Source organism: Phacochoerus africanus, chromosome 5 (assembly GCF_016906955.1).
Source record: "Phacochoerus africanus isolate WHEZ1 chromosome 5, ROS_Pafr_v1, whole genome shotgun sequence".
Lineage (NCBI taxonomy): Eukaryota > Metazoa > Chordata > Mammalia > Artiodactyla > Suidae > Phacochoerus > Phacochoerus africanus.
This window is the reverse complement of record NC_062548.1, coordinates 31,406,070-31,428,673: the sequence shown is the minus strand read 5'-3', so window position 1 is coordinate 31,428,673 and position 22,604 is coordinate 31,406,070. Positions and strand designations below refer to the sequence as shown.

Here is a 22,604-nt window from a genome sequence, read left to right as displayed (position 1 = left end):
GAGATTATTGGGTTTTTTATATACATTTTTACTAGAGTTTACCAGTTTTCCATGATATACAAGCAAACCACCAGTAAAGAGTTTAAAATTTTCTTTCCAATGCTTACACTGACTGTCTTATTTTCTTATTTTTATACACTTGCAAGAACTTTTGTAAGTATTTAAATAAAGCACCATTTTGAATGTTTTTTTATTCGTTAGCCTAAATTATATTTAGGCAATTTCTATTAATGATTTATTAAGAATGAATACCAAACTTACCAGCCTTGAATTCCTGGAATGAAATCTCCTTGGTTTAAAAAAAAAAAGGAGTTCCTGTCCTGGCTCAGCAGTAACAAACCTGATTATTATCCATATTATCCATGAGAATGCAGGTTCAATCCCTGGCCTGGCCCAGTGCATTAAGGATCCTGCATTGCTGTGGCTGTGGCATAGGCCGGCAGCAGCTACAGCACAAATTCGACCCCTAGCCTGGGAACTTCCATATGCTGTGGATGTGGCCCTAAAAACAAACAAAACAAAACAAAAACAAAAACAAAAAAAACTCTTCTTGGTCAAAACATTTTATTCCTTTGATGCTTGTAGTTTAGTGAAAAGGTTTATATTTATTTATGACTAAAATTTATTTATTTTGTGCTGCCCATCAGAACTGGGTTTTAAAATAATTGAAATACTTCTCATTTCTTTCTGTGGACAAGAGTATCAATTCACATTCGCATTACAATCATCTGGGGAACTATTTTAAGTGCTGATGCATGCTGCAATCCAAAGGGATGGAATAGGAATTTCTGGTTATAGAGTCTGAACATCATTACTTTTAAAAAACAAAACAGTGATTCTATCATTCACTCAAGTCTGAAAATCACTGTGTATTATTTGCAATTGTTTAAATAACTTTGTTGCACCGGTGAGTGGGCACCAGTTGCTGGTTACCCCAGAACCTCCCGCCAGCTGCTCTGGGATGTGGCTCTGCCATCCAGTGAGTCAGCCCCAGCTTCAGACCCTCCTGGCCCTGTTGCCAGATGCCACAAGACACAGACACATCATCTTAAAAGCAGCAAGAGAAAAGCAACTAGGGGAACATCCATAAGACTATGGGTTGACTTTTAGTAGAAACTTTGCAGGCCAGAAGGGACAGGCATGATATATTCAATGTGATGAAAGGGAAAAACCCAAAACCAAGAATCTCTATCTGGCAAGGCTATCCTTCAGATCTGAAGGAGAGATAATGGGTATTACAGATAAGCAAAAGCTTAGAGTTCGGCACCATTAAACAGGCTTTACAAGAAATGTCAAAGGGAGTTCTTTAAGAGGAAAAGAAAAGACCACAACTAGAAATATGAAAATCGCAAAAGGAAAAAAAAAATCTCACCTTAAAGGCAAACATATAGTAAAGGTAGTAGTAGATCAACCACTTACAAAGCTAATAGGAATGTTAAAAGATAAAAGTAGTAAAATCATCTAGATTCACAATAAGTAGTTAAGTGATACACAAAAACAAAACAATGTAAAATATAACATCAAAAAACACTAAACATTGAGGGAGGGAGTAAAACTTAGGAGCTAAAAATAGCATAGAGTTATATTTAAACCTAATGGTAACCACAAACCAAAAATCTGTAACCGATTCACACACAAAAAAAAGAAAAAACAATCCAAACATATAACAGTTAAAGACAGTCATTAAATCACAGGCGAAGAGACAAAAGAAGAAAGATACAAAAATACTACAGAAACAACCAGGAAACAATTAGCAAAATGGCACTAAGTACATACCTACCAATAATTACTTTAAATGTAAGCATACTAAATGCTCCAGTCAAAAGACTGGCTGAATGGATACACACACACACACACACAGACTGAAAGTGAAGGAAAAAGGTATTCCCTGTAAATGGAAACAAAAAGAAAGCTAGGGTAGCAATAAGTACTTCTATCAGACGAAATTGACTTTAAAACGAAGACTAATAATAGATAAAAAGGACATTGCATAATGCTAAAGGAATCAATCCATGAAGAAGATATAAAAGGTGAAAATATATATGCATCCAACATAGGCACACCTAAACATATAAAGCAAATACCACCTAACATCAAGGAAAAAATTGGTAGGAACACAATTATAGTAGGGGACTTTAATACCCTACTTACACCAATAGACAGAACATCCAGACAGAAAAATCAATGATGAAACATTGGTCTTAAATGACACATTATACCGGATGAACTTATTAGGTATATACAGAACATTCCAACTAAAAAGAGAAGAACACACATTCTTTTCACTTGTATTTTCCAGGATAGAACACATGCTAAGCCATGAAACAAGTTTCAGTACATTTAAGGAGATTGATATCATATCAAGCATCTTATTCAACCACAAAAATATGAGATGAGAAATCAACTACAAGAAAAAAATTCAGAAAACACAAACACAGGGAGGCTAAACAATCTACTACCAACTGATCAATGGGTCACTGAAGAAATCAAACAAAAATCAGAAAATACATGGAGACAAATGGTAATGGAAACATGACACTATATATAGGAAATCCTGAAAATTCCTCCATAAAACTATTTTAGAACTCATCAATGAATCTAGTAAAGCTACAAGACACAAAATTAATATAGAGAAATCTGTTTTGTTTCTATACACTAGCAACAAACTATCAGAATAAGAAAACAATCCCATTTACAATTGCATCAAAAAGGATTAAGTCCCACCAAGGAAGCACAAGACCGGTACCTGGAAAATTGTGAGACACCAATGAAAGAAATTGAAGATGACACATACTGAAAGATATACCGTATTCATGGATTGGAAGAGTTAATATTATTAAAATGACCATAGGCAATCTATGGATTCAATGCACTCCCTTTCAAAATACAAAAGGCGTTTTTCACAAAACTTGAACAAATCATTCCAAAATTTGTATGGAAAAACCGAAGATCTCGAATAGCCGAAGATCTCTTTCTTGAGGAAGAAGGACAATGCTGGAGGTATCACACTCCCTGATTTCAGATCGTAAAACTATAGTCATCAAAATAGTATGGTGCTGGCACAGAAAGGGACACATAGATCCATGGCACAGAACAGAGAGCCCAAAAAACACTGACGAGGATGTGGAGAAAAGGGCACACTCATGCACTGTTGGTAGGAATGTAAATTTATGCAGCCACTGTGGGAAACCGTATGGAAGTTCTTCAAACCATTAAAAATAGAAGAGCCAAATGATCCAGCACTTACATTATGTGCCGAGTGAAATAAATCAGACAAAGACAATACTATATGATTTCAATTACCCATGGAATTAAAAAAAACAAAGCAAATGAACAAATCTAACAAAACAGAAACAGATTCACAGATACAGAGAACAGATTTTTGATTGCCAGAGGGGAGGAGGTTGGGGTATGAGGGAACTAGGGGAGGAAGATGAGGAGCTACAGACTTCTAGTTAAAAAATGAGTAAGTCACAGGGATGTAATATCAGCTCCGACAATATAGACAATAATACTGTAATAGCAACTTGGTATTGTCACCCATACAAATTTGTTATTACACTTACTCTGGTGGTCACTCTGTAATGAATAAATGTATCAAATCACTATGTTGCGCCCTGGAAACTAATACAATAAGTCAATTATACTTAAAAAGAAAGAAAACATCCGGGCAATTTGTTTTTTGTTTGTTTGTTTTCCTTTCTAGGGCAGCATCTGTGGCATATGGAAGTTCCCCAGCCAGGGATCCCGTCAGAGCTGTAGCTGCCGGCCTGCGCCAGAGCCACAGCTACACTGGATCTGAGCCACATCTGCAACCTACACCACAACTTGTGGCAATGCCAAAACCTTTACTCACTGAGCGAGGCCAGGGATCAAACCTCCATCCTCATGGACACTACATTGTGTTCTTAACCTGCTGAGCCACAACAGGAACTCCTGTGATGCATAAAAATATCAAATCACTCTATGTTGTACACCTGAAACTAATATAATATTTGAAGTCACTTATACTTCAATGGAAAAAATTGGGAGCTATGTTCTTTACATGAGGCTATACAGAATCAGCTATGAAACTCTCTGTTCTGTGGCTCATTTTAAACAAGCTAAAAATTTCATCCTTTTTGGTTAATTGGTTTCTTCAAATAGTCTACCTTCTCTTGAGTCTAGAGAGATAAATATATACGTATACACATACATATATATATATTTTTTTAAGTAGCCACTTCTTCTAGGTTATCAAGTATGTTGCTGTCGAATTGGATATGATAGTCTCTTCCATTTTTCTTCTCTTTTATAACTTGATCATGTCTTCTTTTTGATATGATCCCATTTTCTTTCTTCCTTAATCAGACTTTTGTGTGGGGTTTAATGGGATTTTCATTTTTCAATATCAATTTTTAATTGATATATAATTGACAGGTAGTATTACTTTCAGATGTACAACATAATGACGTGATACCTGCATATACTGAAAATGATTCCAGCCCATCAGCACACAGAGTAACAATTGTTTTTCTTGCAATTCTTTGAATGTCTGATTTTTAGCAGCTTTCAAATATGTAATACAGTATTAGTAACTATACTCACCGTACTGCACATTATATTCCCAGGACTTGCTATTTTATAACTAAAAATTTGTACCTTTTGAGTCCCTTTCACCCAATATGGTATTTTCAAAAATGAGCCTTTGAGCTTATTTTCCTTTTTGCTGTTTTGTGCTTTCTATCAGATTCTATAATTATTAATTTTCTATTCCGCATTTGTTAGTTTATTTTGTTCTTATTCTCACATCCTAGCGTTTATAAGTTTTATTATTATTTTATTAGTCCTTCTTTGTAATGAAGGCATTGAAGTCTATTAGTTTTCCTCTGACTACAGCTTTTGTTGTATACCATACATTTAGTTATAAAGTGTTCTCTTATGCACTGCTTTTTAAAAAGATTGAATTTTGTTGTCTAGGATTGCATTTCTCAATTTCTAAGTTCTAAAAAATGTATTTCTAATGTTATTGGACTATCATCAGAGGGAATTTGGCATGAGCAAAATCTCTTTTATTTCATTTGTCGAGGCTGTCTTCGTGTCCAGATATATGACATATTTCACAGATATTAGAAGATAATATTTATTTTTGGTTAACATATGTTTCTGTACACATGTATTAAGTTGAGTCTGTAGGTTGCACAATGTGCAACCTCTGGCCTTTCTTATTTTTATTTCTATTTTTCTGCTTGATATGGAAGAGTATTGATTTCTTCAAAAATATATGTAACTGTTTTATATCAAGTTCTCCTTATTTTTCTAATAGTTTTCAGTTTTTGAACTTGGTGTTACTCTGTGCTTGGCACTGGCCTGTGTGATTTTTAACGTTACCTCATTTATAGAGTTCCAGTCGTGGTGCAGCAGAAATGAATCCGACGAGGAACCATGAGGTTGCGGGTTCGATCCCTGGCCTTGCTCAGGGGGATAAGGATCTGGCGTTGCCGTGAGCTGTGGTGTAGGTCATAGATGCGGCTCAGATCTGGCGTGGCTGTGGCATAGGGCGGCAGCTGTCGCTCCAATTAGACCCCTAGCCTGGGAACCTCCATATGCTGCGAGTGTGACCCTAAAAAGCAAAAAAAAAAAAAAAAAAAAAAAAAAAGAAAAAAAATTAACTCATTTATTTAAGGTCCAAGACAATCCTCAGACGAGGATAATAGTGATCCAATGATACAAGTGAGACAACTTTTCAAAGCCCCTGAGTTAGTAAAAGTAGATGAAGAATTCAAACTGGGATGGTTTGGATAGAGCCTTTTTTTTTAGAGTGTAGTTGATTTACAGTGTTGCGTTGATTTCTGCTGTATAGCACAGTGACGCTGTCATGTATATACATATACACACACCCATTCTTTTTCTCAGTATTGTCCATCATATTCTATCCCATAGTTCCCTGTGCTGTGCAACAGGACCTCATTGCTTATCCATTCTACATGTAACAGCTCTCAAGTATCCCCTTGCACCTGACATCTACAGCATGGCTGACCTTCCCACCTGCAAATGCCCCCCACCCCCACCCCCACCCCGCAAACAAGTTCTCCACCTTCTTATGGGACCTTATTCCTCTAAGTACAGCTGATCCCAGGTAGCACCAGGTTCGCCCTTTCGGATCATCAACACCCTTTGCTGAGGTGATTTTGGATTATGTCGAAGAAAGCGGAGCCAGCAAAGCTTAACTGAACACTTACTATGTGCCAAGTAGTGAATAAAACCAGACAAAACTTGCCTTCATGGAGATTATAATCTATGGGGTGAGAGACATAAAGCAAAAAATATAATAAACCATTTTTATATAAAAGGTGATCAGTGCTACAGTGAAAGCAATTGGGAGTGTTGGCCTAGGCCCTGCTCTTTCATTGGAATAGTCAAGAGAGGTTGAAATGAGAAGCAGACTCTGGGGGCAAAAGCTTGAATAAGGTGGGGGAGGGAAGGGAGCAGAGCATTCCAGACAGAATGAATAATCAGGGCGGCGTCCCAAGAAGGGCGTGCCTGGTGTGCTCCAGAGAGGCAGGGAAACCAGGAGGATGGAGAAGCATGGGTCGCCCTCAGGGGAGCAGCACACAAGGTGAGAGAGACGGTGAGCTTAAGAGCAGTTTGTGTGTGTGTGTGGGTGTGGGTGTGGGTGTGTGGGTGTGTGAAGTCCTGGGAGGGGGAGGACAGGAAGCAAAAGCCTGACTGAGAAGAGAATGGGAAGCAGGGTATTGGAGACAGTAAGCTAGGCTACTCTTTTGAGGACTTTGACTGCAAAGAGAACAGAAACATGGGAAGTGGAACCAAGAGAGGTCTTCTTCTTCTTTCTTTCTTTCTTTTTTTTTTTTTCCCCTTCATTTTTGGCCGCCCTGTAGCATATGGAGCTCCTGAGCCAGGGATCGGATCTGAGCCACAGTCTCAACCTAAGCCAAAGCAGTGGTCACACAGGATCCTTAGCCCACTGTGCCGTGCAGGGGATTGAACCCGCGTCCCAGCACTCCCAATGCCACCAATCCTGTTGTGCCACAGTGGGGAGCTCTTTTTTGTTTCTTTTTAATCAGAGACGTAGCAATAAATTTGCATCCTGGACAGAATGTTGCTGTAGAGAGGGGGAAATGGTGCTAAAGGAAAGAGAGGGAAACGGTAGAGTGATGTCCATAAACTGGGAGAGAGGGTGGGGTCTCCCGAGCACATGGGGGATGGGCTTCATGAAGGAGCCTGGCTAGCCTGTCCAACAAAATGAGGTCAGTGCACTTTGGGGGGAGTAAGGTAGGGGGAGCTTGTGGCAACTCCTTCTGCTCACTTCCTCCTTCCTCAGTGATTAGGAAGCAGATCCTCAGGCAAGTGAGAAAGGAAGAGGGATGCCAGAGACTGGAGGGGAGTGTGGACCAGTGGTCCAGGGCATGGAAGAGTGACCACACAGCAAAAAGCAGAGGGATAAAGCAGCCTCTAGGGCCTGTTTGAATCCCATGGCTGTGGAGGGAGAACCTGTCCCTTTATGAGAGCTATGGGATGTAACACTCAAGAGCTGGGCAGCTGTGTTTCTTAAACATAGAGGGTATCCTTCTGCCATGAGAGAGAATTAACCAAGCATGCAGAGAAAAGCAGAGACAAAAGATAGAGGGACTGGCTCATGTGTTTGGATCTCTGGTTGCAGATCTTTCTAAAGCCTACTTTTATCCCTGCACTTCTTTCAGTTAGACTCTTCAAATCCATCACACTTCTCAATGTACCAGCTATAGAAACAAAACACAGCTTGAGTGGCTTCAACCAACTGGGGGCGGGGGGGGGGGGGCTGTCCTTCTCAGGTTGAAACAAAATCCAAAGGTGGGCCATATACAGCAGACCACAGGACATCAGGGACCCAGATTTCTTCCATCTTTCTGGCTCATTACCTCTAGCACTGGCTTCTATTCTCATGGTCACAAGATGGCTGCTGGAGTTCCAGCTATCCTTTCTACATTCCAGACAGAAAGAATGGGAATGGCAAGGGGTTAAAGGGCACTCATCCCAACTAATTTAGCACTCTCCCCCAAAGTATTTTTTGGAAGCTCCACAATGATATCTACTATCCTTCTTCAATCACCCCCAAACTACAAGGAAAGCTGGAGACCATTATTTTCTGTTTGGGCATGTCATCCCCTTAAATAAATCAGGAGTCTTTCTCAAGCAAGAAGGGAAGAACAGGTGTTTGGTAGGTAGCTAGCAGACTCAAACACATCCAATAGGCTTCCAAGAAATTCCCTTTTCCCTTGGGCCTTTTTGAAATGCATTTCTGAGATATACAAGCGAAAGAAACTTGAGTGACAATGAGCAATAACAACAGGTACAAGATGGGTAGAGATGAGAGTGCAGAACAGAGGCTGTAAACAAGAAGGAGAAGATGAGTTCAGGGTACAAGACTGAACTTTCCAAATTAAAGACATAGGAACTAGACAGAAACATCAGTAACACAGAGAATCTTTGAGAGGGGTGAGGGTAAAGTTATAAAATTAAAGGGTATTTGGATGAAAAAGTTTGAGATTTAATACATCAGTTGCTTTCAATTCTTTTTTTTTTTTTTTGCTAAGATGGTATCTTTTTAACTTTTTTCTTTTTTAATGGACTTTTCCCTAACTCAATCCACACCCCCCCCATCATACCCAGGCAAATGGTTGAGTTTTCACTAATCATTTGAGGAAATCCAAAATGTGAAAGGAACTACCATGAATTAAGCAGCATTTTTCTTTAGTACATCCTAAGAGCATGCATACAATGTTTGAAAAAAATAGATCTAACCATTATTTATTCAGCTGACAGATAATAGTGCATTAAGAAATAACACTCCTCAGACAGTTGGGTTTCATGAAACCCTCCAATGTCACTGCCTCAGAGAGGTCCCCCTAGACAGCTTGTTTAAACTTGCCCTATTCTGGTCATTCTAGCAGATGGTTCCTTTTAATTTTTCTTTGGATCACTCATCACTCTCTGATATTACTCGCTTACATATTTATTCACTTATCTTGGCCCCATTTGCCCTGTTAGAATGCAAGCTCTTGAGTTCCCATTGCGGCTCAGTGGTTATGAACCCGACTAGTATCCATGAGGATGTGGGTTTGATCCCTGGCCTTGATCACTGGGTTAAGGATCTGGCATTGCCATAAGCTGTGGTGTAGGTCACAGAGCAGCTTGGGCCGGGGGAGGGGATGTGCTGGAGTTGTGGGATGGAAATCCTATAAAACTGGATTGTGATGATCATTGTACAACTATAAATGTAATACATTCATTGAGTAATTTAAAAAAACTAAAAAAAAATAAGCAAGACACTCTGAAAAATGAGATTAACTAAGTACAGGTATTAGGTGAAGTAAGCATCAAACCCAAACACACTAATGTTCTCTTTAAATAAATCTCCCAACACATCACAGGCTTTCTTTTTTTTTTTTTTGTCTTTTGTCTTTTTTGTTGTTGTTGTTGTTGCTATTTCTTGGGCCGCTCCCGCGGCATATGGGGGTTCCCAGGCTAGGGGTTGAATCGGAGCTGTAGCCATCGGCCTACGCCAGAGCCACAGCAACGAGGGATCCGAGCCGCGTCTGCAACCTACACCACAGCTCACGGCTACGCCGGATCTTTTTTTTTTTTTTTTTTTTGAGACTTTCTTATAGAAAACTATTAAATGGACAAATTGCTATATATATATATATATATACACACACACATATACACACACATATATATACCTATATATATACACACACACATATATATATATATTTTTTTTTGTCTTTTTGCCTTTTCTAGGGCCACTCCCGCGGCATATGGAGATTCCCGGGCTAGGGGTCCAATCGGAGCTGTAGCTGCCAGCCTACGCCACAGCCACAGCAATGCCAGATCCTTAACCCACTGAGCAAGGCCCGGGATTGAACCCACAACCTCATGGTTCCTAGTCAGATTCATTAACCACTGAGCCACGACGGGAACTCCGAATTGCTATTATTATTTAGTTTGGTAGCCACTAAAATGAATACACCCAAGTCCTAGGGAAAATGAAATGCAATTGGAAGTAAAATAATAATATGAAAGACTCCAAAATGATAGTACCTAATAATAATACATAATACTTATTGAGACTTTACTAGGTAATAGGCGTTTAATGGCATTTAAAAACTCACAAAAGCTTCATGACATAGTACGTGATATATATGTCCATCTTAGAGAAGAAGAAACTGAGGTACTGAGAAGTTAGTTAATCTACCCAAGGTCATACAGTTGGTAGAATGAGAATTTTAGCCCCCAAAGTCAGATTCCAAAGCATGCAAACCAGAACCATACATCCTCCATTATAAAGTGCAATGAGGTATTTTAAAACGTGGGATGCATTTAGGGAGAGGGGGAAAAAAAAAAAAAGAAGCAGGTTGGATCCCGAGTTGCTGTGGCTGTGGTGTAGGCCTCAGCTGCAGCTCCCGTTCAATCCCTAGCCTGGGAACTTCAGTATGCTGAAGGTGCAGCCCTAAAAAGCAAAAAAAAAAAAAAGAAGAAGAAGAAGAATGCGAGCTCCAGGGGGGCAGCAACCTTCCATGGTTTATTCATCACTGAACACCCCAGCATGAGCGCCCTCCTGGGTAGCTACTAAGTTCTCAATAAATATTTGGGTACTATTATTATTGACGCTCTCAGTACAAGGCTTGGCACATAGTAAGTGCTCAATAAATTTTAACTTTTACCATCACTGTCATCATTATCGCTATCATCACGTCATCACTGCTGTCTGCCCCGCAGTTGTAAGCCTATAGCCCCAGGGACCAGATTGGGTACTACTAACACACACGATAAATATTTATTTTCTTTTTCTCTTTGTTTTTGGTCACACTCACGGCATGAGGAAATTCCCGGGCCAGGGATAGAACCCTCACTACAGCAGCCACCCTGTACTGCGGCAGTGACAATGCCATATACTTAACCCACTGTGCCACGAGGGAGCTCCCTAAATATTTATTTTAATTAATTAATTAATTTATTTATTTTTAGGGCCACACCCATGGCATATGGAGCTTCCCAGGCTAAGGGTGGTCGAATCAAGGCTGTAGCTGCCAGCCTACACCACAGCCACAGTGATGCTGGATCCTTGACTCACTGAGTGAGGCCAGGGATTGAACCTGCATCTCCATGGATGCCAGTTAAATTCGTTCCTGCTGAGCCATGGCAGGAATTCTCTAAATATTTATTTTAAAGGAAAAAGGTCTGCCAAGGTAGTCTGAGACTTGCAGTGCGTCCCCTTTTCAAACGTCACATCACGGAGAGGATGGTGCAAAGGCTCTGAGATGTTTCAGGGTTCGGTCAAAAGGCTGGTACAGAACAAGGGTGGATAACACCCCAAGCAGCGTGATGGTTTCTGATTTTCATGCGTCCTTTCTTCAGCTGGTGTGTCTTCCTCTCCCAGATCGCCCCCAGCCCCGCCTGCCCCCCTCCCCCACTCCCCGGTCCCAGCGCCCCCTCTTGCAAATTTGTGGGCTTTCCTTCTGCAAGGCATGGATCCCAGCTCCACTTAGGACCCCTGCTTTTCCTTGGTATCTCTTGTAAATCTTTTCTAGAGGAAAGTACGGGGTCAGAGGAAAGTTATTTGCTACTTAGAGCTCCCTCTGCTGATGCAGTGGGTGGAGGATTCACTGGAAAAGCCACAGGTTTCAGAAGCACAGCTGGGCGTCTGGCGGGGCATGTCGCCTGCCTAAGGCTGTGGTCCAAACAGAGGCTGTTTCCTTCTCTTGGGTCGGGTTGTGGGGGTGGGTGGTGCAGGTGATTCGTGGCCCTGGCCTCATGTGCTTTTGGCATCCTGGCTCTTCTGACCCTCCAAGCTCCCAGGAGCCCTGCTGCTTGCATGTGCTTGTTGGAGACACCCCCTAGGAACACGTGGGGATGGGACGATCCCCCCGCATAACTCTCCTACTGACACTCAGGAACAGGTGACCCATGTTCATAAATTCTGTCTGATGCAGAAGTGAAACCTAGGGGCAGGTTTCTCATTTTTTAAAAAACAAAGTCGGGGACAGTTTGTAGAGTCTGGGTAAAAATAGGCTCCACTAAACCAAAAAGAAACAGACACATGATTAAGATTTAAAAATAATAATAACCATGTATTTGACTAAATTTATTCTTAGGCTGAAGTTTATTTAAATTCAGAAGAAGGCAGGTCAAACCCTGGTACCTTCTGGCAGAACGACTGGAGAGAATGTTAGACCAGCCTGCTAGCATTCCTTCAACCCTGCCATTGGTCAGTGGTGACATCTTATAGGAAATACATGACGCTGCTCTCTTGCCCCAGCCCCCTCAGCAGCCTGTAGACATAGGTATTATTCTTCTTTACTTTTATGGATGAAAAGACTGAAGTTTGATAATGTTAAAAATCTGCTTCAAATCGAGTTCCCATTGTGGCTCAGTGGTAGTGAACCCTACTAGCATCCATGAGGAGGCAGGTCAGTCTCTGGCCTTGCTCAACGGGTTAAGGATCTGGTGTTGCCGTGAGCTATGTGGTGTAGGTCACCAGACATGGCTCAGATCTCACGTGGCTGTGGCTGTGGCTTATGCCAGAAGCTACAGCTCCTATTCGACCCCTAGCCTGGGAACTTCCATATGCCATGGATGTGGCCCTAAAAATAAAATAAAATAAAATAAAATAAAATCATACAACTAAGAAGATGCTGTGATGGGTTCTGAGAACTTGTAAACACCAGATTCCACTCACCAGCTGTCTTAGTGCTGGAGGAAGGCACTGGGCTCATTTCCAGCTGCCCGCTTGTCACTGGTGTTCATTGCCTGACCAAAGCTGACTCAGTACCCTGAGCTATGCAGAGTGCCAGAGAGAGCAAAGATGAATGAGACCAGGTCACCCCCACTCCCGCCTTGGGGTCCTTGCAGTCCTCCTTCAAAATCAAGGACTAGGTTTCATGCCACTTCCTCTGGGCTGCCCTCCCTGACTACCTTTCTCCTCCTCCCCTGTGATCTTCAGACACTGCTCTACTGTTCTAAATGGAGTGCATAATACCTTACATTTATTGGGCACTTACTGCGTGCCAATCTCTATAGGAAAAAAAATCTTTACATGGATTATCTCATTGAATCCTAAGAAATCTATGAGAAGAGCCCTATCATGATGCCCCATCTTACAGGCGAAAAACTCAGGCACAGAAAAGGAAAACAAGTGATGCTCAAAGTCTCCGTGACAAAACGGCAGAGCTGGGAATCTGTTTGACAGCTCCTCGAAGGTGACGACCCTTCTTCCCCTCCTGATTTCCCTCACAGCCCTTAGCCTAGTGCTGGGCAACCCAGGGGCTGATTTACTCTCCCCTCGCTGGAAAGTGGTGATGAAACAAGATTTGGGGGTGGGGAAGGGAAGGGAATCCCACAGACCAGCTGGAACTTCCTTAGAGCTCTGGCTCTCAGTTAGCATGAGAAGAAACTGTATTTAAAAAGGAAAAACACCTTAGGGAATCTTCCTTATTTCTATATCTCGCTTGCCCAGCATGATGCCTGGTACCTAACTGGGTCCAATACATCTGTGTTGAATGACTGAATGAGCTTTAAAAATTCTAAAGAAACTTTGCTGCTGTTGTTAACAGCTGCTGCCGCCAGAGGCTCAGGCAGGTACTTGGGTTCCACAGAGATGCTGGAGGTGCTGCTGGTCTGTCTCAGGGCAGGAAGATAGTCCCTAGGATCTTGCCTTCCCTCTTCTCTATCTCAGGTGATTTTTCATCCTAAAAACCTCACATAAGCTGTTTATGGCATCCATAACCTGCCTGGAGCTTTTAAACCTCTTTTTCTCACAGCAGTTTATGAGACGAGATCAACAACAATTCTGTTTCTCCAGGGACTTGGGGGCCTGGATCCTTAACCTTGCTCCCATGGCCCTCGAGGGTTCCGAATGGATCCAAACGAGAGTGTGGGCCCCAGGGACTATGGTTAAACGTGTCACGTGGAGGAAGCATCATTGCTGCTTAGAGGAAAAATGCGGCAGAGCCTGTGAAACAAAGACGGGCCAGAGGGCAGGGGTGCCAAGAGTCACCAGGGTAGCCTCTGCTGGGTTGGAGAGCTCTCCTTAGACACCGACCTAGAGTTCTGGGGACATAACGGGATGATCTTGGGGACCATCTTATCCAGTCCTTCATTTGGCATTAAAGAAACTGAAGTCCTGGGAAAGGAGTGGCTGGCTCAGGGTCTTGTAAGCATCACCATGGCTGCACGGCGTGGAAGCAGCCTCCGCTGCACCTACGCCCACCTTCCCCTAAGACCCTGATCCCTACAGAACATTCAGGTAACCATTCAGGGAAGCTAGCTTCTCCCCAGCTTCCCTGAATGGGAGGATCATCCTGTCGTGTGCCCAGAAGTCTTGGTCAGTGTCTAAGGAGAGCTCTCCAGCTGCCAGAGGTGATCATGGGACCTGGCCAAGCCAATCGGCACATTCTGTCTTTCTGGCCACAGTGCTCAGTTTAGGAGTGACCTATGACCTAAAGCTGGTTCAATCAGGGAGAATATCTGAAACTTTGAGGAGAATTCCGGAAAATACTGACCCTCCTCCTGGGCTAGAAATGAACAAAGGATACAATGAGTCTGAGTAACTGATGCCAGACTGTGACGTGAGAGAACTTAAGGATGAAGTACATCTCATGAAAGGCAGAGGGGAGAGTTGGAAAGAAAACGAATCATAGGTCATAGTTCTGAGCTACTTGATCAAATCTCACCTGATGTCATCACTGGAACATTTAGTTATATGATCTGGTAACTCTATTTTTAAGACAGAATAAATGTTTTAATTTGTAACAAAAATATTCCCAGGAGATAAACAGAGGACAGAAGACTGGCGGCGTGGCAGTAGAAGCTTGCCTCTGTTATCTCACTCGTGGTTAGGTAGGCTCAGCCCAAGGGGGAGGCCTCTATACCTGGCCATATGTCTGGCCAGGCGTGGAGACTCTGAAGGCTGAGTCTCCTCTGGTGTTTAGATCCCCTTTTGCTGGCATTTCACACTCCCAGTTCAGGGAAGCAGGCTGGCCTCTTACATGGGTCCAGAAAGAGTCTTCTTGGTGGTCATTCCCACCACATCCTCATGAATTCACAGCAATTTGTGCACATTTCCAAAGTGGCATTGACCTCACTGCTTGTTAATGACTGATGTGTATATCTGGCTCCTCCTCTGGACCCCAAGCTGGTGGAGCGGAAGTTAAGCCCTACCTTTGGATCCACTGCGCCTTGCCCAGTGTCTGACAGATGCTTGATGATGTTCACAGACCCTCCTTGAGTGGATAAAACAATCTCTTCCCTGCTTCCTTCTCGGATGGATCCTCTATTCCTCCACTTTCTTCCCTTTAAAATTAGGATGAGGTTTAAAAGCACAGTGGTCAAGATGCAAAGCACTCACCCTGAGTCTCCGATGCATAAGCTGAGGATTCGATCTGCTATTGTATTCTGAGTGTTATGTCCTGTCTGGGACACCTACTCCCTCTATCAGCTCACCATGTGCTCAGGGCTGCTGGGCAAGAGGACACCAGGAGGGAAAGACTAGAAAGACTGAGTCAGAGAAGGCTGGTGATGAAATTTGAGTCCGTTGGGGTTGCCAGCTTAAACCCTCATTGAGAGAGGAGGCTCAGGCCCAGGGAGGAGTTCTCCCTGCTCAAGGTCACCGGACAGTCCAGCCCAGATGGGAAAGAACTCCAGTTTAGGAGGCAAGACCAGTTCCCTCAGGAGCTGAGCCCTTTGCGGGCAGGCAGGCAGGCTTCAGGTCAGAGGTGAAGCAGGACCTAGTGGAAGACTGGGGCAAGTCTTTGGGGCTTGCACTATGTGAAGGATGAGAAACTCCACTGAGTCTCCCTTTTCCCACTAGGGCACGTGCTTGCCAACTGGATTTGGAAGTCTCCTGACCCGTTTGTCCTCAGGGATCAAAGAAATGACTCAATGAAGCACTTAGGACATCATTGGCACTAGGGGGTGGGGTATGATTCAGGAGTCATCACTCACGGATTCTTATTTGTGGCCTCCTCCCTGCCCCTTCAAGCCAGGGATCTCGGGATTCAGGGATCCACCGCGTGAGACCCTTCCCTGGCTCTGACACTCCAGACACTTTTTTCGCGTCTCCACCTGCCAAGCAGTCTCTGTGCCCAAAGAAGACACCTGGACCGCAACTCCGGGGCGAGGAGGCGGCTCCACTCAGCTGCCTCGTGCTTGCCTCCCACATGGAAGGCAGGATCTCAGGACCCCTGGAGCTTCCGACCTCCCCTTGATCCTGCGCGGGCCCACCCTCACCCGAAGCTCCCCAGGCTCTTCTGCCCTTGCCCGGCCTTCTGTGCTGCGGGGACTGTCCCCCTCTCCCCCACCCACTCCGGCTCGCGTCCCGGCGGGTGTCGGTCCCCTCAGCTCGCCCCCACCCCCTTCCTCTCCCTCCTGCTTTTTCCTCCGTCGCTCCGCCCCCACGCCCCGCCCCTCTCCGCCGGGGCCCGCGTCCCCCCAGCCCGTTCCCCATCCCGCGAGACCCCCGCCCTCAGAAGAGGGTGTGGGGAGGGGGAGCCCCGCGGCCTAGGCCCCCGCCCTCCCCGCGCGCCCCGCCCGAGCGCGCGCGCCCGCCGCCCCCCTCCGCGGCCTCCGGCTCCCCGCCTCCCCGCCTTCCCCTCCTCCTGGTGACGTCCGGGTCCCTGCCCGTCTGAAAACTCCGCGCCGCGGCGGTGGAGGCGGCGGCGGCGGCGGCAGCGGCGGCGGCGGCGGAGGAGGAGCACCGGCGAGCCGAGGAGGCGGCGGCGGCGGCCCGAGCGGGAGCCGGAGCGGCAGCGGCGGCCGCGGGAGCCGCGGGGAGCGCGGGGGCGGCCCGGAGCGCCCGGGGTCCCCGCGCCCCGCTCGCCCGCCGCGCTCCGAAGATGGTGGCGGCGCCGTGCGCCCGGAGGCTGGCCCGGCGCTCGCACTCGGCGCTGCTCGCGGCGCTCACCGTGCTGCTGCTGCAGACGCTGGTCGTGTGGAATTTCAGCAGCCTAGACTCCGGGGCCGGGGAGCGCCGCGGGGGCGCAGCGGCTGGCGGCGCGGAGCAGCCGCCCCCGGCCCCGGCCCCGCGCCGAGAGCGCCGGGACCTGCCCGCCGAGCCAGCTGCAGCCCGAGGAGGAGGAGGCGGCGGCGGCGGAGGACGGGGGCCCCCAGCGCGGGCGCGGGGAGGCGGCCCCGGAGCACCCCGCGTTCAGCAGCTGGCCAGCCGGGGGGCACTGGCCTCGCGGGCGCTGGTAAGATGCCCTTTGGGCTCGCGTCCCGGAGGGAAGGAGGGAGGTAGGCGGTTGCGACCCCGCGCCCCCCAGCCCTTGAACCCCGCTCAGGAGACTGGGACTCCCCAAGCCTTCTGGCTCCACATCGCTTTCCCCTGGAAACCAGGATGGGGGTCCCTGCTCAGGCTCACGGGCCGAGGGCTGCCCCCTTGGGGTCTGGGGAAGTTATCTCCGGAGGAGGTGCTTTGGGGGGTTACCAGAGCCTGGCTGGGTTCCTGTCTCCCGTCACTCTCCCTCGGCGCCCCGACTTGCTCTGTGCATATGGGTGTTGGTGCCTCCCTCCCGGTCTGAGAGAGTGGCCGTGCCCGGGACCTTCAGCCGCTGCCTGGGCGGTGGTGCTCACTGCATCGCTTGGGTTTTGGCCGATCTGGGTGTAGACCCCTCGGTCCTCTGCTTGCTGCCTCGTTGTCTTTGCCTGGCCTGAGAGGAGGTCCGAGATCAGTGCCCCAAGTCCTCAGTCGTGCCCTGGAATCCAGATTCAGTTTTGGGTGCCTGGTCTTACTCTGGGTCTCCTGTCTAACATCCCTGGATGCCTGAGACGCATTTCTGCCTCTTCCACGTCTAACCTTGCCCTCTCCTCCGCCCTCTCTGACTTTCCTCGCCCTGTGCTCCGGTGTCAGGGCATGGCCGCAATCTGGGTGTTTGTGTCTGGCCCTCTGTCTTGCGTGTGGCTAATTCCTGTCACCAGCTGTGTGGCCGATCACAGCATCACGACTTAAGCTCCTGTGGGTTTACTTTGCCCTCCTTGGGTGTGAACAGCACAGACTCTGAAACTGTGCCTTCCGCAGATCTTCTGGGGCCATCTGAGTGGCTTCCTTCCCTGTCCCCAACTTCTCCAGGGTGCCTTTCACACCTTCTGTGGGCCTGGCTTAGCCCACTCTGCTCGGAGCTCGCAGGGTACGTCCCCAGTCTCCACACCCTGTGGGCGTGAGTGTCTGTCTTGAGGGAGAACGATGTGCTGAGTGTCTGTCTGTCTGTATTTTCATCTTCCTGCCTGCCTAACAGAACTTCTCTCGGGCCTTGGGGACATTATACACCAGGGCGTAGTTTGAGGATCTTGGGCCGTGAATGCACGTCTCTGTCGTCTGTCACTTCGGGAGCCCTCACTGAAGGCTGCCTGCTGCATCCGAAGACAGAGCATGATGCTCTTTGCTCTGCTAAACTTCTTTGGAGTCGAGGTGACTGTCTTTGCCAAGGCCTGGCTCTTTGGTGACTGTCGGCTGAGCCAGGGCAAGGCGTGAGGCGATGGCATCTCGCGTTGCTGGCTGGTCTGTGTGGGTAGCAGGGAGATGTCTTTTCTCCATTTGCGAATGGGAGAGTGGAGTGAGGTTCCTGATGGAGGACCAGAACATTCGGAGTGTCTCTTATTTATAGCAGAGAGTGAGTACTCTCAGACACTGCCTTTGAACTCCGGGAGTGAATAGTGATGTGTTTGGGCAGAAACGCAATTAGAAGTTCTTTCTGGATCCCAGAGCCCTAAGGGGAGGTGGTGTGGGAGGGGGTTCAGGACGTGCACCGTGAGCCCACAGAGCGAACCCACGGAGGATGGACACGGAGGTGTGGGGCTGTGCATCTGGGGTCCAGACAGCCCTTAGGAGATGCCTTTTCAGTGCACATTCCACCTGTTGAAATGAGTAGAGAGTAGGGAGGAGCCCCTGTTGGCTGCTTTCCTCCTGGGCCTCTGACATTTTGAGACTTTCGTCCACACCTGCTCTTTGCATGTTCAGTGCTGTGTCTCCCTCTCTCATCCCCCAGCCCAGCTGCACAGAAGTTTGCAGTTGGGAAGGGAGGTGGGAGCGTGGCGTTTTTCCTTTTTTATTCCTTTTGGAATGCCAGTTCCAGCCACCGAGTTGCTGTGCTTTTCGGAAACTGCTTTCCCTGCAAGTTCAGTGACGGTGCCCCTACACACATCTCCCAGGGTCTCCATTTCTTCTGATAGATACATATATTTCTTTTTGCCTTTTTTTCTGCACTCCTCCCATCTTCGTGGTTGTCTTCCATGCTGTTGTTCACTGCGGTCTCTCCTGGATTTGAACTTTTTCTGTCTGTCTCCTCTCTCTTCCCGTCCCCAACTCATACCCTCATGCCTGGCCAGATCCTGAAATCACAGCGCAGACATGCCCTGTGGAGCGGGGGTCTGTCCCCCTCTAGCTTCAGCCGCCCAGCCCCTGCCCTTCCATGGAGCTCAAGCAGACCAGAAGGGGGCAGGCTGTTCCCAAAGTCCGGTGTCACTGGAGCTGAGGTTGCAGGCGAGGAGAGGACCAGACCATTTGGCAGGCCAGGGAGGCCCTCAGAACATGTGGTTTGTCTGCTGACCCTGCCAAGGCTGCCAGCCCGTGATGCTTTGGAGGGAGATTCAGGAGTGGAACATTAAAACAAAAAATTCCCCGTAATTTTCCAGATGGCTCTCGTAAAGAGCTGGTGAGGCACATGCTTGGGAGACGATGCTTCGTCTCTGTGCTCTGTGGAGGACAGGGTGGGATGGGCAGTTGTGGGTCTTGGATACAGAGGGACTGTGGCTCTGGTGGCAGTGGCCGAGGGTGTGTCCCAAAGAGTGTCAGGTGGGCGTTGTGTTCAGAGCCTTTTCTAAACTACACCTTGCTGCTGCCTTGCGGCCACCCTCCCAGACCTTCTGCAATTGAACCTTCTCTGTTGGGAGAGCTGCACCCCGGTAGAAGGACCTGATTGCATTTGGGGTGCATTTTAAGAAGCGAAGGAAATACACCCAGATTCTCAAGCAGACAGAGCCCGAGAGCGTGCCGGTTGGCGTGACGGACATAGCCATGAAAGATTTGCAAGCTCCCCTTTCCTTTCGTCCCAGCCTCTTTCGCAGCTCTCGTGAATTAGAATTATTGGGTGGATTGCAGCTGAGTTCTGTGGCCGTGACACTCACTCCTTCGTTGGGACACCAGTAAGCTGTGACTTTTGCTGTCATCTCAGGATGTAAGAAACAGATGGGCTCGCTTATCAAGGGAGAGAAAACACCAAGGAGCATGTCAGAAAGATCACACTAAGGGTTCTGATGCCGTTTTGGAGAGAATGAAATCAGAGTGCTAATGTGTGTGAATGTAACGAATGTTTATTTTCTTTCCCTTTGCCTCCAGTGATCCTCTTGAAGTCCTCGAATTTATTGCTTGTGCCCTTAGATAAACTGTTACTCAGTAAGTTTCACTTAAGAAACCTAATTTTTTATTGTCTTGACACACACACACACACACACACACACACACACACACAAACACTCTCGCTCCCTCTCTTAAAGCAGAATAGGGTTTCTGTGTTGTCCGACCCCTTTCAATTGTTGATTTTTCTGCAGAAATTCCTCATACTTCACATTACTCGGATAACTCAGGACTTTTTCAGACACTGGCAGTGACTTTGAAAAATTGGTTCACTGTATCCAGATCGCCTCTGGTTCTAACAGCCTCAGAGGCATAGCTTTTCTTTCTATCCAAATGTTTTGAGACCAGAGAGAACAGAGGGTATTTTATTGAAGGTTCATTTTTCTCACACTTTCAATGGAGTTTTATTTTGCTTGAGCAACGCATTACACTTTGCATACAGAAATATGCATCACTGAACAATATTTATCTTACTGCAAATGTTGCCATCTGCTTAATCATGTACTGGAAAATATTAAATAAAATAGATAAATAAAAGTAGAGATTATTGTTTGCACATATACATATATTCACTTTCCTTCCAGTCTTCTTACACTTTAGACATCATCTCTAGTTTTATCAATTTAAAAAAAAAAAATCTTTCGGAAGGTTGAGTGACAAATGTGTGCTGTTTTGCAAATAGGAAGCCAAAGCATGAGTTTGTGTTTGCTGGGGATTGTCCAAGTTAGATCCATGGTCTTAATAGAAAAATTATTTTGAGCTGGAGCAGATATCTGACATCTGTGTGTGTGTGTGTGTGTGTGTGTGTGTATTTCCCCAGAAAACAACATAGACTTAAGGATATCTCTGTACTAAGGGTCTGTCCTCCCACCCAGAGCTGTTTATGAATAGCGGGGCCATAAAGCTATATGCAGAAAGACTAAAGTGCACGGTGCCGACGTAATTGGACTGCGAGGGTAAAGGCTGCCCTGGTCTCTGTTGTGGATTAATTCTGCCCTAAGACTTGTCCCTTACGATAAAGCTCACCCTTTCCCCCTTTTCATCTCCCATTTCTGTTGCCTCTAGTCCCTGTCTGTCTGAAGCCAGGGAGAATACTTTGGGGGAAATTTTAAAAATCAACAGGGATGTTCCCATCGTGGCTCAGTGAAAACAAATCTGACTAGTATCCATGAGGACAAAGGTTCCATCCCTGGCCTCACTCAGTGCATTGAGGATCTGGACTTGCTGTAAGCTGTGGTGTAGGTCGCAGATGTGGCTCGGATCTGGCACTGCTGTGGCTCTGGCATAGGCTAGCAGCTGCTGCTCTGATTTGACTCCTAGCCTGGGAACCTCCGTATGCTGCAACTGCAACCCTAAAAAAGCAAAAAAAAAAAAAAATCAGTAGGATACAAGTGCAACTTTAACAAAACTCAAGTTCAAAGAAAGGGGTGTGGGAGCAGGAGAAAAGTCACCAGAAACCTGTGCTAGACCCCAGCACAAATGACAGAGGCCTCCATTAACCACCCTTAGGTCTGCCACACTGAGTCAGATCCCAGCCCTGTTCTTGGTCTCAGGGATCCTGGGCAAGCCACTCGGACTTGGTTCCTCTGCAAATTTGGTTCTGCCACCTCCTAGGGTTATGTGAGGATGAAATGTAATGATATGTGTGAGCCAGTTTGCGCCTGGCACATAATAAATGCTCGAATGTGAGCTGTTGTTCTTAAAAAGAAACTCTTAGTATGTTTGGAAATAAGCAATTTTTCGCAATTATTCGTTTTCCCCAAGCCAAGTAGGGTTTGAGTGCAGTCCAAGGCAGTAGAGTGTGTCCAACTCCTTCTGTGTGTGTCAGCCTCGGAGCCGGATGGAATGCGGTAGGGGGAGGGGAACTAACATTTATTGAGTGCCAGCTGTATGCCAGGCATCCTTTAGGTGTTTTGCATAAAAGATGTTATTCACTGCCTGCATACAAAAATAATAATTCCAGGATGGAAGAAGCTGTTACATGTAAAATTGAGGCCAAGGACACCTGGCTAGAAATGGCCAGTCTTAGGTACCAATTATGTGGCAGGGATAGTGAAGCCTTTGCAGACTTCTCTGTCTCCGTGAATCCTCCCAACTCTGTGGGAGAAGACTGCTCTTGTCCCCATTTCACAGATGAGGAAACCGAGGCTGAGCATGGGCAAGCGGCTTGCTCTCTGGCTGAGATGACAGTGCAGCGGGTACAGCAGAACCGGGA

At 46.3% G+C, this 22,604-nt stretch overlaps 1 protein-coding gene across 1 annotated transcript in view; it reads left to right on the top strand.

Moving 5' to 3' along the window:
- The first annotated feature begins 16,746 nt into the window (after positions 1 to 16,746).
- XYLT1 (xylosyltransferase 1) overlaps positions 16,747 to 22,604 on the top strand; it is a 334,227-nt gene continuing 328,369 nt past the window's right edge. The window contains exon 1 of the mRNA XM_047780424.1: positions 16,747 to 17,228. Within this exon, the coding sequence (XP_047636380.1) occupies positions 16,875 to 17,228 (354 nt within the window). The 5' untranslated portion in view covers positions 16,747 to 16,874. The remainder of the gene's footprint in view (positions 17,229 to 22,604) is intronic.